This window comes from Cheilinus undulatus, linkage group 12 (genome assembly GCF_018320785.1).
Source record: "Cheilinus undulatus linkage group 12, ASM1832078v1, whole genome shotgun sequence".
NCBI classification, from domain to species: Eukaryota; Metazoa; Chordata; class Actinopteri; order Labriformes; family Labridae; genus Cheilinus; species Cheilinus undulatus.
Window position 1 is genome coordinate 22,382,368 of NC_054876.1, and position 13,732 is coordinate 22,396,099.

The window sequence follows — 13,732 nt, forward strand, 5'->3', positions numbered from 1 at the left end:
CGCAATCCAGAAGGGAAAAGGCGCGGGCCAATTTTAAACTAAAGTGTGCAAAGTACAATTTTACACTCTACCTGCACCCATTAAGACCATTAGGTGAAACGTCCTCGTTAACAGAAATAGCAGTGAAGCTACTTATTCAAGGAAACCTTCACGGTTTCAGAGGGTCACCTCATAATTACCAAAAAAAAAAAACCCTCAGAGTGGTCAGAGGGTCAAAGTATAATCCTGACCCCTCAGTATTAGGTCTAACGTAAACATAGGGCTGATATATAGTAGATGTCGTGTCCAAGAAAATTAAAGTAGATAATCCTTATCAAAATGCATTTTTAAAAAGCGAATGATTAGTCCATGAAATATTAAGTAACGGCCTAACGGCATGCGGCCACAAGATGTCACTATGTCACAGTTTAAGCCTTCACTGATTTCATAGACTCATTTAATGCGTGTTTTTTAACCAGGAACTCACTTCTTCACTGTGTCATTTTGGTTTGGATTTATTTTGCTCGGCGGTCTTTGGATATCACATCACATCCACAGAGACAGTTTTCTTCAATCTCGACTCTTGTAGGTAAAGTTTATTCAACTAAGCATACTGAAATCTTTAATCCTATGCACTTTATTTAAAGAAATACACTTTCCCCCCTTTTTCTACTCTGCTGATGCTCTATACTTTGTTTGCTTTCACCACACCCTGTTTGAGCTTATATCTATGCATGCACAATGTACATTTTGGATACAAAAATTAGGTTTGGTTGCTCCTGTTGTAACCCTTTGGTTCATTAAATGTTTCTGGGAAGTTCATCAGGAAAATTTACTGCAATGGAATATTTTTTAAACATATTTTTTTGGAAATCCATTAAAATGCTTTGTTGTACATCCTGAATACATTTGGCAAACATCAGCCTTGCTCATATTTTCTCTTTTTTCAGGATAAACTGGGAGATCTTAATTCTGTCCTTCCATGGTTTTGTGGCGGGAGCTGTGAGAACAAAACATGCATGAGTCCTCTTAAAGAAGAGTGGGAGTGTGTGCTGTCATTTCAAGTGGCAGCGTGTGTTTTGTGTGTTAAAGTGTGTTTTGATAAGTGTTAGAGCATGTTGCCCCCTGTAAAGAAAGACAGGATTATAACTCAGCTACCAAAGGTGAGTAACACACAGACACACACCCCAATAGGTCAAACTTGAGTTTATGTGATGTGGGTTCAGTTTAAACAGTTTTCAGGCTTGTGGCTCTTTCCATGACTTTCTTTTTTCTCCTCCATAGTGTTTCAGTCCTCATGCCGCACTGCACACCAAAGATGGCTTCCATCCACAGGTGAAGGCTGTTTGCCAGGTGCAGAAAGGAGCCACTGTGAGGTACGGTCACAGAAGGGTTAATCAGACAACATACAGTGCCTCCAATCTTGCAGCTTCACACACTCTGATATGGGTTGAATTGAATTAGTTCAGGCCTTTAAAGTCATGTCTGCTGTGTCAGCTGACAGCAGGGCACCACACCCATTACAACAGACTGTATTGATGCTGAAGTTTCAGAGGATAGTAATGGTGATAGTCTGCATGTTTGATTTTTAACATATCACACGAAAAAGACCAATACCAACAAATTAATTTTACACTGATACTTCTCTCTCTGTGGTATTTAATATTGACAAACTAGGCACAAATAGGTCATGCTTTTTACTTTACTTATAAACTTAGCACAAAAAGTAAGGAAGTTTGTGTTTGGTAGATTATTCCTTTGTGTAACAATGCTTCTTGGCCATAAATCTTATACCACTGGAAAGCCTGTTTTTTACCGTTTTAAATGGTGCCACATTTGTAAGGAACATGCATTTGTCTTGTCAGCAGAGCTGAGTATGTGGGTTGCGCCCATGAAAAATTTGCCAAATCTTCTCTGCCAGTGCTAAACAGCTTATTTTGCTGTTGCTATTGACTCTTGTTTTGAGCTTCTGGTACCCAGGGCGTCCCAGGAAGACGACACCCCAAGAAGACAGTTTCCTCACCCTGTCAGCACTTAGGTACTGTAGGCTGTCTTCTACAGATTTGCAGTCAACGTTAGCAGGACGATATGGCCGATGGCTCTCTGCCCAGACAATCCAGAACAGACTGCACGCAGCCAATCTCTGGTCTGATAGGGCTGCCAGGAGGCCTGCCATGACTGCCATTCACCGTCAGGCCCGTTTGCACTGGTGTCGGCAATACATGCACTGTAACCTGAACATGTGGAGGAACGTTATGTTCGGCGATGAGTCCAGATTCTGCCTACAGCAGGTAGATCATAGGGTCAAAGTGTGGAGAAGACGCAGAGAACGCTATGTTGATTGCTGCACCGATAGAGTATCATATTTTGGTGGAGGCAGTGTCATGGTGTGGGGCGGCATCTCCCTCACTCCCTCCCTGGAAAAACAAGGCCTGTCATCATTGGAGGCAATCTCAATGCAGAGAGATATCGAGATGAGATATTGCAACCAGTGGCAATCCCATATCTCCACAGTCTGGAACAGAACTCTATCCTCCAAGATGACAATGCTCGACCCCACAGAGCAGGGTTTATCAGAGACTACCTCCAGAATTTGGGAGAGGACAAGAATGGAATGGCCTGCCAGCAGTCCTGACCTCAACTGCACTGAACGCTTGTGAGGTCAGCTTGGGCGTGCTGTTCATGCCAGAGTGACCAATACAACCACATTGGCTGACTTGCGACAAATGCTGGTTGAAGAATGGGATGCCATCCCACAGCAGTGTGGGACCAGGATGGTGACCAGCATGAAGAGGAGGTGCCAGGCTGTTGTGGCTGTGTATGGTTCTTCCACACGCTACTGAGGCTCCTGTTTGTTAAATGAATGAATTGTTAAATTGGCAATATGTCTTGTTTCTTCAAACTTTAATCATCCAATCCACCAAACCCCAAACATGGTTTGGCACTGGCAGAGAAGATTTGGCAAATTTTTTCGTGGGCACAACCCACATACTCAGCTCTGCTGCTCATCCCACAAATGCATGTTTTAAAATGTGGCACCATTTAAAAGGGTAATAAACAGACTTTCCAGCGGTATAAGATTTACTGCCAAGAAGTATTGTTACAACAAGATCTACCAAATACAAATTTCCTTACTTTTTGTTTTAAGTATATATTAGCTATAGAGAAGTATATGAAGGTGAGTGTATGGATTTGGTGCTACTCTGGCAGCATGACACAGTGCATGAGCAGTAATTTCTCTATGGTGGCAATCTCCATTATTATAAAGGATTACATCAGCCAGTACAATAATGTGATCCATTGGCTGATCTTTGAAGTCTATTAATGTGTTTAAAAATGTATATTTTAAGTGTTTTGGTACATCAGACTGTGTCACTACCATCACGCCAAATTTCAGAGATTAAATTTAAAACTTGTGAGAAATCAGCTGTAGTATCTGTTCTGGTAGGCTGTGGGAGTGTATGTTAAATGCACCTAAACCAGACTAACTCAGGAAAGATGCACCTCTCTCAACTTTCAGAGACTGCTTTGACCTTACAATCAGGCCCACCCACAGAGTGGGCTGGGTCCCTGAAAAAAACAGAGAATGGGACCTCCCCAGTTGTGTTTTATTGATGACATTATTGCATGTGTGTTGGATCAGTCACATTGGTGTTAGCATCCTGGCTAACAATTATGTCATGTTGCAGCTGAAAAGTGTGTCAAGCTATTCTTAGGCTCTGCTGATCGAATTATTTATTCACACTTCTTTTTTGCTCTTATTTTGCACTTTTTTGTCCTTTTTTGTCTTTTGTCTTTTTGCCCATATTCCTCCACACTTTGACCCTATGATCCAACTACCATAGGCAGAATCTGGACAAATTGCTGAACATAACAGGTACTAGTCAGGCACCTGATTGTCAGCATCTGGTGATACCAGAAGCTCTAAACAAGAGTCAATAGCAACTGCAGAAAAAAGCTGTTTGGCACTGAAGATTTGGCAAATTTTTCATGGGCACAGCCCACATACTCAGCTCTGCTGCTTATCTCACAAATGCATGCGCCTTACAAATATGGCACAACTTAAAGGGCAATAAACAGGCTTTCCAAAGAATAAGATTTATTGCCAAGAAACATTGTTACAACAAAGAAATAATCTGCCAGACACAAATTTCCTAACTTTCTGTGCTAAGTTGATGTGCCTTATGCATTGAGCCTTGGTGGTCACATCATGGTGTGGGTCATCATCTGAATTCTGTTGGAAGAATATGGATAAAATGCCAGAAATGATTATATCAAATGTAGTAGTACTTTTGAATGAATTAAAATTAAATGGTAGTCTATCTAAGTTTATAAATAAATCTGAAGAATGAGCAGACAACAGGCCTTTAATAAAACTTTTGAGTGCTTCAGACAAAGTGTTTCCTTAATTGTTTGCTCACTTGCTCAACTGATTCATTTTGACATAAAAGCACAACAGAGACTGTTCACAGCTTCTTGTGTTTCATGTTAAACTGCTGTTGTGTGGGGTTTTTGTTATTAAGTTATGTCATTGAATAAGTGATTTTGTTTTCTTTCTTCTCCCAGCTTCAACATTGCAAAGGTAATTGTTGTGGGAGATGTTGCAGTGGGAAAGACGTGTCTTATCAGCAGGTAAGAAGCAGCCATGAATACAGTTTTAACAGATAACTCAAAGGCTTTTTTTAGATTTTGAAATCGTTTTTGTCATATTTTGATTTGGTGACTTGTTTCTCTGTACTTGAATATAGTTTCACATCTGTCGTAATTAATGTATTTCAAATACATATCGTCACTTAAAAGAAGGATACCTTTAAGTATGTGACTAAAATCATCACCTGTGCTTAAGGCTTTTTAGTTTGACATTTTAAAGTCTGCCTGCTATAACAGATTCAAATATGTGTTACAGTAAGTAACATCATCAAAGCTCGTTATGTCTGCAGGAAGTCCTCATGTAATAACATTTAATTTTGTTAAGATCCAGATCATCATTAAGGGTCAAAAGCAGTTAAGTTCAGCTTGATACAAGACTGTGATCGAGACAAGAGCCAATTAATAGCCCTTAATTTATTCTATTGAAAGTTCATCTTTTATTAGATAATATTAGATGTTTTGTAAAATGCTCAACCTTAAGGAACATCTGAAAGAATAAAAGTAACTGTCAACTTCATATATAAAATCTTCTCAACAAACAAGATTTATAATTTCAATTATGCAGTTGCTGCTCATTTTGGCCATAATGTAAATTCTTGTTGTTCTTGAAGGTTTCGTAAGGGTGCATTTGAGAGAAACTACAAAGCAACCATTGGGGTTGATTTTGAGATGGAGCGTTTTGAAGTGCTTGGTGTTCCCTTCAGTTTACAGCTGTGAGTATTTTACTGTACAGAGGAGGGTGAAGCCTATAGGCTAATTTATTTACCCTAACCCACTTGAGTTCACAAGGTTAATTGGGTCAACAAGGCCCATTTGACCGTCCACCATGTGTTTTTACCATAATGCTGTAAAATATTTTACTCTCTGTTTATTTCAGATGGGACACGGCTGGTCAGGAGAGATTCAAATGCATCGCTTCGACATATTACAGAGGAGCACAAGGTGAATGTAGAACAGTCTGTTAGGTTGATAAAACTGTCAATACTCTGATCCTTTTAAATATCACATGGTTTAATCTATATCTATAGTGCCTATAAAAACCATCACCCCCTTGGATGCTTTACCCTTTTTTATTTTATAAATTAATCCTGGTCAAATCTGCCGAGATGAGGCTGCTTTACAAACTGAGTCAAGGAGACTAGTGGGAGAGGCCACAAAGATACTTATAACTACTCTGAAGGAGTTTCAAGCTTCAACAGCTGAGATGGGAGAGACTCTGCGTATAACAACTGTTGCCTGGGTTCTTCACCAGTCAAAGCTGTTGAAGAAAACTCATATTCAGCATTAGTTCACCAAGAGACATGTGGGAGACTCCATGGTTAAGTGGAAGAAATTCCTTTGGACTGATGAAATGAAAATGGTGCTTTTTGGCCACCACATTATGTTTAAGAAGATTTATTTTCCAGCAAGACAATGACCCAAAGCATACAGCGAAAGCTGCACAGCAATGGTTTACAGACGACAAGGTGAATGTTCTGGAGTGGCCAAGTCAAAGCCCAGATCTTAATCCGATAGAAAATTTGTGGCTAGACTTGAAAAAGGACTGTCCATCCTTGTGCAACCATGCTGAGCTTGAGCAGCTTTACAAAGAGGAATGGAATAAAATTACAGTGTCTAGATGTGCAAGTCTGATTGAGACCTATCCACACAGACCCAGAGCTGTGATTACAGCCCAAAGGGCATCTACTAAATAAAGGGGGTGAATGTTTATACCCTTTTACTAAATTTCATATTTGTATTGAATTTGCATTACTTTGTAGAAATCTGTTTTCACTTTGACAATAAAAATTTTTTTTTTCAGAAAAAAACATGATTTATTTATAAAATGATTAATATGGCATAGTATGCAAGGGGCTGAATACTTTTGTAAGCACTGTATTTATACAGTATAATCTATGATTGCCATTACTTTCATGAGTTATGGTATCAAAAAGCAGCTATAGCTCCATAACAATAGCAGATCTTTGTGTTTTTTATCAACGCTGCGATAAGCAATGGAGAAAGCAATGTAGCCAATGTATGGGCAGTTAACACTGTGTGCAGCTGATCTGCCTGTATTTGGGAGATTAATTACAATATTTACCTAATATTGAGTTCCTAGGTATGCCATCAAAACAGTAATCAGTATTGTCTGATTTTCACTAGACTCTTATAAAAAATTGTGTGTCAAACGACTCTATGCTATACTTTAATATAATAAGTCAGCTTGGACTGAAGTCAGCTTTCACAGTGTTGTGTTACGCAGTCATCATTCAAACTGTGTGACTTTTTCGTACTTTCTGCGTCTTTGTCCCTGTAGCCATTATCGTGGTGTTCGACTTGAGCAGTGTGACCTCTTTAGCTCATGCCAGGTGAGGAAATAAGTCATCAAGATCTCATTACTACATCATTTAAAAGCCATTTGAAGTCTAATGATTGTTTTTTTGTGTTTAGGCAGTGGCTGGAGGACGCCATGAAGGAAAACGACCCATCAAGTGTCTTATTGTTCCTCGTTGGTACCAAGAAGGACCTTAGCGTGAGTCACGTGTCAAAAAAACTCAGTAAAATGCAGTTGACATAAAGCTGAATGTTTTGGTCAGAATTCTGAAGTGGCTGAAAAGATTCAAGCATTTTGACCATGATATGATGCTTTTTTACTCTGTTTTTAATGGAATAATTAATTCAATGATTTAAAATGCTGCTAAAGAACAAAGCACAAACAGTTCTGAAGTTAAAAGTTTTTGCCTTCATAAATTTTCTTATCATTCAGACGGACTGATTTAACTTATTTTTTTACTAGTTATTCCAGTCATTTTTGTTTTAACTGGGCATGCATATATTGGTTTAACATTGGTATCTGCTGACATCAGTTCTGTTGTCAAACATCGGTAAATAATGTTCCATGATCAGAAATCTGAAACCAGTGTCTGTCTGTTGTGCCCAAACAAATTAATGCTGCCATCTAGGACAGCTAACTGCTGAATTAAAGAAGTTTTTTTATTTTGGTGGATAAACACTGATCTGTTTTCATGGTAAGGGAAAATGTTGGCACTTGCACACCAAGCATGTTCTTGTTTTTGTGCAAATAATTTGCAAAATAAAAAACCAAGAACATTGCGTGCCAATGCAAGCTTTCAAACCAGCAATGTAATTTTGCTGTGCCAAACTGTAGCTAATATATATTTTTTAACCATGTTAACCAAGCACAGCTCTGACAAAACAAAACTCTTGTTGTTGCCCATGGAAGAAGAGTTTTGAAGCAGACAGAAGAGCAAAAATGTTGTCTTCACCATAATCCTGCATGATGTTTATCCACTCATCATATAATGATTTGTCTGTAGCTAATACTAATGTATTTTAGCCTTCAATCTGACATGTAGCCCAGTAAAAGATCAACACATGCAACAGGCAGCCCAGCACATCCATGTGAACATAAATGTGCTATAAATGCACTATGTGTGCAGCTGGAGCTGTTTAAAATCAAGGACTTTATTCAACAACAAAGTCTCTTCTTACCTTTGACATATTGCTAATCACTGCTATGGGCCAATCAGCCCCCTGAAATTACTCCTTTGCACAGCCCTGTAACAAAATCCCTTACAGGGAATGTGCCCTTAATATTATTTTCAATATTATTTTGTTTTTAGAATGAATGAAAAGTTGGGTCCTCCTCCCAGCCAATCTTTGGCTGAAAAGAGGGAGAAATGCAGCGAATAACACAGTGAAAAAAAGGAACTGACCTCCTGCCTGCACATAACGGTGCCGTTACCTACGAACCCAAAACCTTATTCTGTCTTCTGCTCGAGTTCACTTCAGTTAACTGGATTATTGTGAGAAAAACATTGCGGACTTTCGCAGCAGGAATGTTTTTTAAAATGTGCATGAGATATTCTGAAAATTGTGTCACTCCCGATGTTAACAGACTGGGGGCCAAAATCCGCCTCTGAATCATTTTCACTGTTGTGTTGTTTATTCGCATTGCCCTTGGTGTGCAAAGGCCTTCATGCCAAATGAAGAATTCAAGTAAACATCAGTATCACTACCAGAAATTAGCTTATTTCAAACACGCTTATTGGTATTAGTCCTAATTTACAAGTTGATACATTTCAAGTTTTCACCCAAAATGTCTACTTCTTACCAATGTCATTAGAGCTGCAGCAAACAAGATCATTTTGATTTATCTGTTGGTTGATGCAAATTAATAACCATGTGATAATGCCATTTAGCAGACTCTTTATTCGAAGTGACGTACATGTAGGGTAGGTATTCTTGGTTTTAAGGACCTTGTCCCAACGGTCCACACTGGATAGTCTGCACCCTGACCAGGACTGGAAACTCCCAATTTCCTGTAACAAAGTCAGCGATGTAAACCACTTTGCTGTTTAGCCCCTGTAGCACATAAAATAATCCTTTCAGCCTGGCACACACTAAATGAGTTTTAAATTCTAACCAGTAAATATAATATATAATGAAAGATTTAACTATTTTGTTTTTATAGTGTGTGGTGAGCAATGTAATACCAAAATAGTACACCTCACACTGACAGATTCATTCACCAACAAAGAAGGTCTCAACCCTTTAAAATGCCAAATCTCCATGGATAAATGTGACTTTAGAGTAAACAAGCTAAATGAAGCTAGCTTTTAGCTACCTACAACATCCAGTGTGGTGAGATCTAGTTCAACTCTGACAGTTTAATTGTCAGCATCCCCGATCGGCAATTTTTGCTAATGCCTGCTTGGCTTTCCTGAGTGCTCTCATCATAAGAGGGAAAGATCACTCTACACACAGAACCATCTTATAATCTGGCTTTTGCTGACTAGTCAAAGGAGGGAAATTGGACCCCAAACTGGTACGATTATTGTCTCACCAAAAACTCAAAATAATACTTTGACTATTATTGAAAGGCTCCAAACTTAAATTGTCTTTTAGGACATAATTTTCATTATAAAACTTTGCTGTGTACGTTGTAAACAAAAGTTGTTTACACCCTGTACTTTGTTGCTGTACATTGTTTGGCTCCTGCCTAAAACCAGCATCAACAGGTATTAGGATAAATGTGTTTAAATAATAAATATTGTCACTGGTAGTCCTATTTGGCTTTGTGGGCCACATAAAGTGATCCATCTTGATATCTCTCTGTTCTTTAACCAACCAAAAACACCTCACATGAACTTTGAAGTTGGAAAAACAAAGATTTTAAATGAAAAACATGGACTAATTTTGAAGATGGACTACAATGTAAATGCATTAGGGTAAATAAGTAATCACCGTGTTGTGATTTTTGACCAGTAAGAAGAAGTTTAATTCCTACTTCACCCTCTTGTGCTCTCTCTCGGCCCTTCTGTCCTCAGTCGCCTGATCAGTTGGCTCAAGTCGAGCAGGAAGCCATCAGACTGTCTGAGGAAATCAAAGCAGAGTACTGGGCTGTGTCTGCCAAGTCAGGTGGGAGTCAAACACAAATGAACATGACTTCATCCTCAGCTCACACCACCTGATCTTTTTATGTCTTGGTATATCTGACTAAAAAAGCCCTGTATTTCTTTCAGGGGAAGGTGTGAAGGATTTCTTCTTCCGTGTGGCCTCTCTGACTTTTGAGGCCAACGTTCTGTCCGAGCTGGAGAAAAATGGCTCAAGGCATTACAGTGACATTATCAGTGAGTCAGTTTGATAAAAAAAAAAAAAAAAGGTCCCTATCAAAAATGCAGCACAATATCTTCAGTTACAGTGTTTATAGGATTCATACAAAGTTACTAACTCTGGGAATCTTCAAGTGCCAGACTTTCAGCATAAAGACAGTCTTAGTATTTATGTTGGTGTAGTCTTTTTAATCTATCCAGTGCAGTTGAGTAATGTTTCTAAAGGTCAAAGGAAAGAATTTTATCAGAGAAATGTTTGTCTGAAGCATGAAATCAGTTTTTCCCATGACATACATGAAGTCAAGCACCAGTGTATGCTCTGGGGCTTTTGCATGCCTTTGACTATGTTCAGGACTAAGTCTCTATCATCTTTTTCTCAATATGAGCTTCTTCATACATGCACTACAAAGCGAGGTTATTGCTTTTAGAAAATAGTGTTTGGCCCTTTTTATATGCTATTTTACACACTTTTTCAAACTGTCAAATGAAACTCAAACTAACAATCAGCTACTCTCAGTGTAGATGTCACAGATGAGGACAAAATTATTAGCCCCCAATGAAAATTTAAGTATTTATATTTTATATATCTAAGTATTTTCCAAGTGCTGTTAAACAGAGCAAGGGATTTTAACAGCTTTCCAAACATCAGTTTTATTTTTGGATGCTTATGTGATTTTACTTTGCAAAAAAAAAAAAAAAACAAAACCTAGCAGGGTCAAAAATATTAACCTCCTTAAGCACTGATCTTTTTGTTGAGCCATAGTACGAGCCACTGTTGTGCAATGATGTGCTTTAACTTTATAATGCTCAAAGCTTGTGAGAAGTATCAAGTACCAAAAAATTCAAAAAGAGCCACACCACTGTACAGAAGAATCCTGGCAGAGGTAGGAAGAGATATCAAAGACTCTGGGAAAAAAACTTGAGAGATGTGTCTAATGTTCCCAGGACAACTATCAAGACACCAGTGAATGACTTGGTCAAGTCAGGAATTGTAATCTCAAGAAGACAATAACTAAAGCCCTGCACAGGAATGGACTGAGAGGTTGCAGGCCAAGAAAAAAAAAAAAAAACCTAAGCCACACTGAGGTATACTAAGGACAACCTGGAGAAAGAGTCTGCATGCTGGAAGCGTGTCCTTTGGTCAGATGAGATTAAACTACACCGGTTTAAAAAAAAAAAAAAACGGTTGTCATTATGAAGTTTGTTCAAAAACATTTGAATTATGCTCTAACAGCTGATGACGAAAAATATTCTGTCATTTGCATTAATATTTAGGAAAATAAGAGAAAAATGTAATTTGCGTAATAATGTGGAATGCGGTGTAGAGCTCTTTGGCCATAGAGGAGTCGGTTATGTTTGGAGAAAGAAGGGAGAGGCGTTTAATCCACAGACCACCATCTCTACAGCGGTGGGAGTATTATGCTGTGGGGATGCTTCAGTGGGCCTGGAACTGGGAATCTCGTAAAGGTTGAAGAAATCATGAAGAAAGAATATGTGAAGACTTTGAAAGAAAACCTCAGGCAGTCTTTCAAAATGAAAACGACCCCAGACCTAAGTCACTCCTGGTGAAGAGCTACCTTCAAAAGACCAAAGTGAACAGTATTGAGTAGCCTGCACAAAACCCTGACTTGAATTCCACTGGAAAACTGTGGGGTGAACTGAAGACCAAGGCCCATGCCAGAAGACCATCAGAACTGGAGGAGCTTGAGAGATTGGTCGGAGAAGAATGGTCTGGGATTCCTCAGGGGACGTGTCTGAGACTTGCTGAAAACGAAAACAAATGACTGCAGGCTGTTATCAGCAAAAAGGACACACAACTGACTATTTGCATCAGGGGGCCTAATCATTTAGTCCCTGGTAGTTTTTTGTGAAATAATTTTGTGTCTGTTTGTAAAGTAAAATAATACAAGAATCTAAAATTAAACTAGCATGTTTGGACAAACCTGTTAAAAATGCCTTGCTCTGTTCAACAGCACCTGGGAAATACTTTAAATTTGCATCTGAAGTCTGTAAAAACATCCTGGTTGCCCATGTTAAATGTAAGGAAGTAACAGTATTAAAGTCTGCATAAATATTTTACTCTATATTGATTAATAGACTTCAGAAATATTTCTGGTATGATCAGCTTATTCCTCATTTTCTCACACATCTGGAAAGTAAAGACTTATCTCATCTTTATAACCTGAAACTTTTATGACCTTACATTTTACATTCTTAATGAAAAGATGTAAAAAGTTTTTCATTCTGTCCCACTCAGGGCTCACAGATGGCCCAGGCACCAACCACAAACCGAACAGGAGGAGCTCCAACTGCTGCTGATGCCTGAAAACCAATGACTCCTTGAATTCAAGCTGCATCGACATCGCAAAAAACCCCCCACAAAAATCATGCTAGTGGAAAGACTGAACTATGGACTGAGCATGCCCAGTCCATAGATATCCTGAGCTGACTCCTCAACAGCAATGTCAGCTACACAATATTTTATTTGTAGTGTCTGCAGATAGCCTGAGAAGGAGCTGCTTGTATGTTTCTGATAATGAAGTTGAGGCGGTAAACAACCAGAAGTCTTCTCAGGAATGGGCCTGGGTTACAACAAATAAAGCTTTGTCTCGTGCTCAATAAACATTTATGTAAAGAGGAACATTATTTCTCCTCTAGATCTTTATTAGATAACACTAAGTTGATGTTTTCATAAACTTTTCTCTTTTCATCTTAACATTTTTCATGTTATAAGCAAATGTTTGTATCAGATTTAATGCATTTTTTGTCGGTTTCCTCACTGGTCTCCTGTCATGTGTCTGCTGCTAATGTGATGCGTATGCTGACTCCCATGACCGCCATCACACCCACAACTCATCCTTCTCTTCCAACGAGTTCTCATGATCCTGAAAATGGAGGGTTTGTTTGCAGGGACAGTAAAAGGCAGACATCTGAAGCTAATTGATTTTCTCTCATTCAGACTGAAAGAAGTTGTCTTTGTATGTCTGCACTTGTCCTTATTTCCTATTTAGGACAGTATATACTATATACTTGTATTGTGGCTCATAGGAAATAAACTGTAAATAGTTTTATGATGACTTTGTCTGGTTAAAATATGTGCTGTTTATACCGTATATGTACTACATGTAAGCACACTGTATGACAAAATGGTTGAAGGTTGTTAAAAAAAAATAGTTGCATTAATAACTTAAAAATCCAAAATAGCTATTTCAACTCTATTGTTCTGAGTTTGTTGTTTTTAGTTTTACATAAATAGTACTCAGTCAATTTAAATATTGTTGTATTGAAGTTACTGGCTGAATTAGAGAGGTCCCAACAACAAAACACAATGGTTAGTGTACTGAACATGGTGAAAAAAGACATCCTGGTTCAGTGTGTGCCTTCCAGTTATTCTTACTTGCAGTCACTTAAATTGGTATAAATGTTCAAGATTTAAGTATGTGACTGAGGGTCAAATTAGCATTTGAATCTCAGTCCTGAACATG

At 38.5% G+C, this 13,732-nt stretch overlaps 1 protein-coding gene across 2 annotated transcripts; it reads left to right on the top strand.

Moving 5' to 3' along the window:
- The first annotated feature begins 477 nt into the window (after positions 1-477).
- On the top strand, positions 478-13,264 carry rab34b (RAB34, member RAS oncogene family b). Of its 2 annotated transcripts, none has more exons than XM_041801859.1 (11): positions 478-564; positions 930-1,142; positions 1,264-1,355; positions 4,546-4,611; positions 5,241-5,342; positions 5,507-5,571; positions 6,929-6,980; positions 7,063-7,144; positions 9,963-10,053; positions 10,158-10,265; positions 12,505-13,264. In XM_041801859.1, exons 2-11 carry the CDS (start codon positions 1,095-1,097, stop codon positions 12,564-12,566), a joined length of 768 nt encoding a protein of 255 aa, XP_041657793.1. In that variant the 5' UTR covers positions 478-564; positions 930-1,094; the 3' UTR covers positions 12,567-13,264. The 2 variants fall into 2 exon arrangements, with proteins under 2 accessions (XP_041657793.1, XP_041657792.1); XM_041801858.1 differs by having other exon boundaries at positions 498-568.
- Positions 13,265-13,732: the final 468 nt, after the last annotated feature.

Excerpts from the sequence above, each read along its gene's own strand:
- rab34b (XM_041801859.1), top strand. The coding sequence starts at position 1,095 with ATGTTGCCCCCTGTAAAGAAAGACAGGATTATAACTCAGCTACCAAAG. Across the intron at positions 1,356-4,545 it reads CAGAAAGGAGCCACTGTGAG|CTTCAACATTGCAAAGGTAA; the intron begins GTACGGTCACAG and ends TTCTTCTCCCAG. Across the intron at positions 4,612-5,240 it reads AAGACGTGTCTTATCAGCAG|GTTTCGTAAGGGTGCATTTG; the intron begins GTAAGAAGCAGC and ends TTGTTCTTGAAG.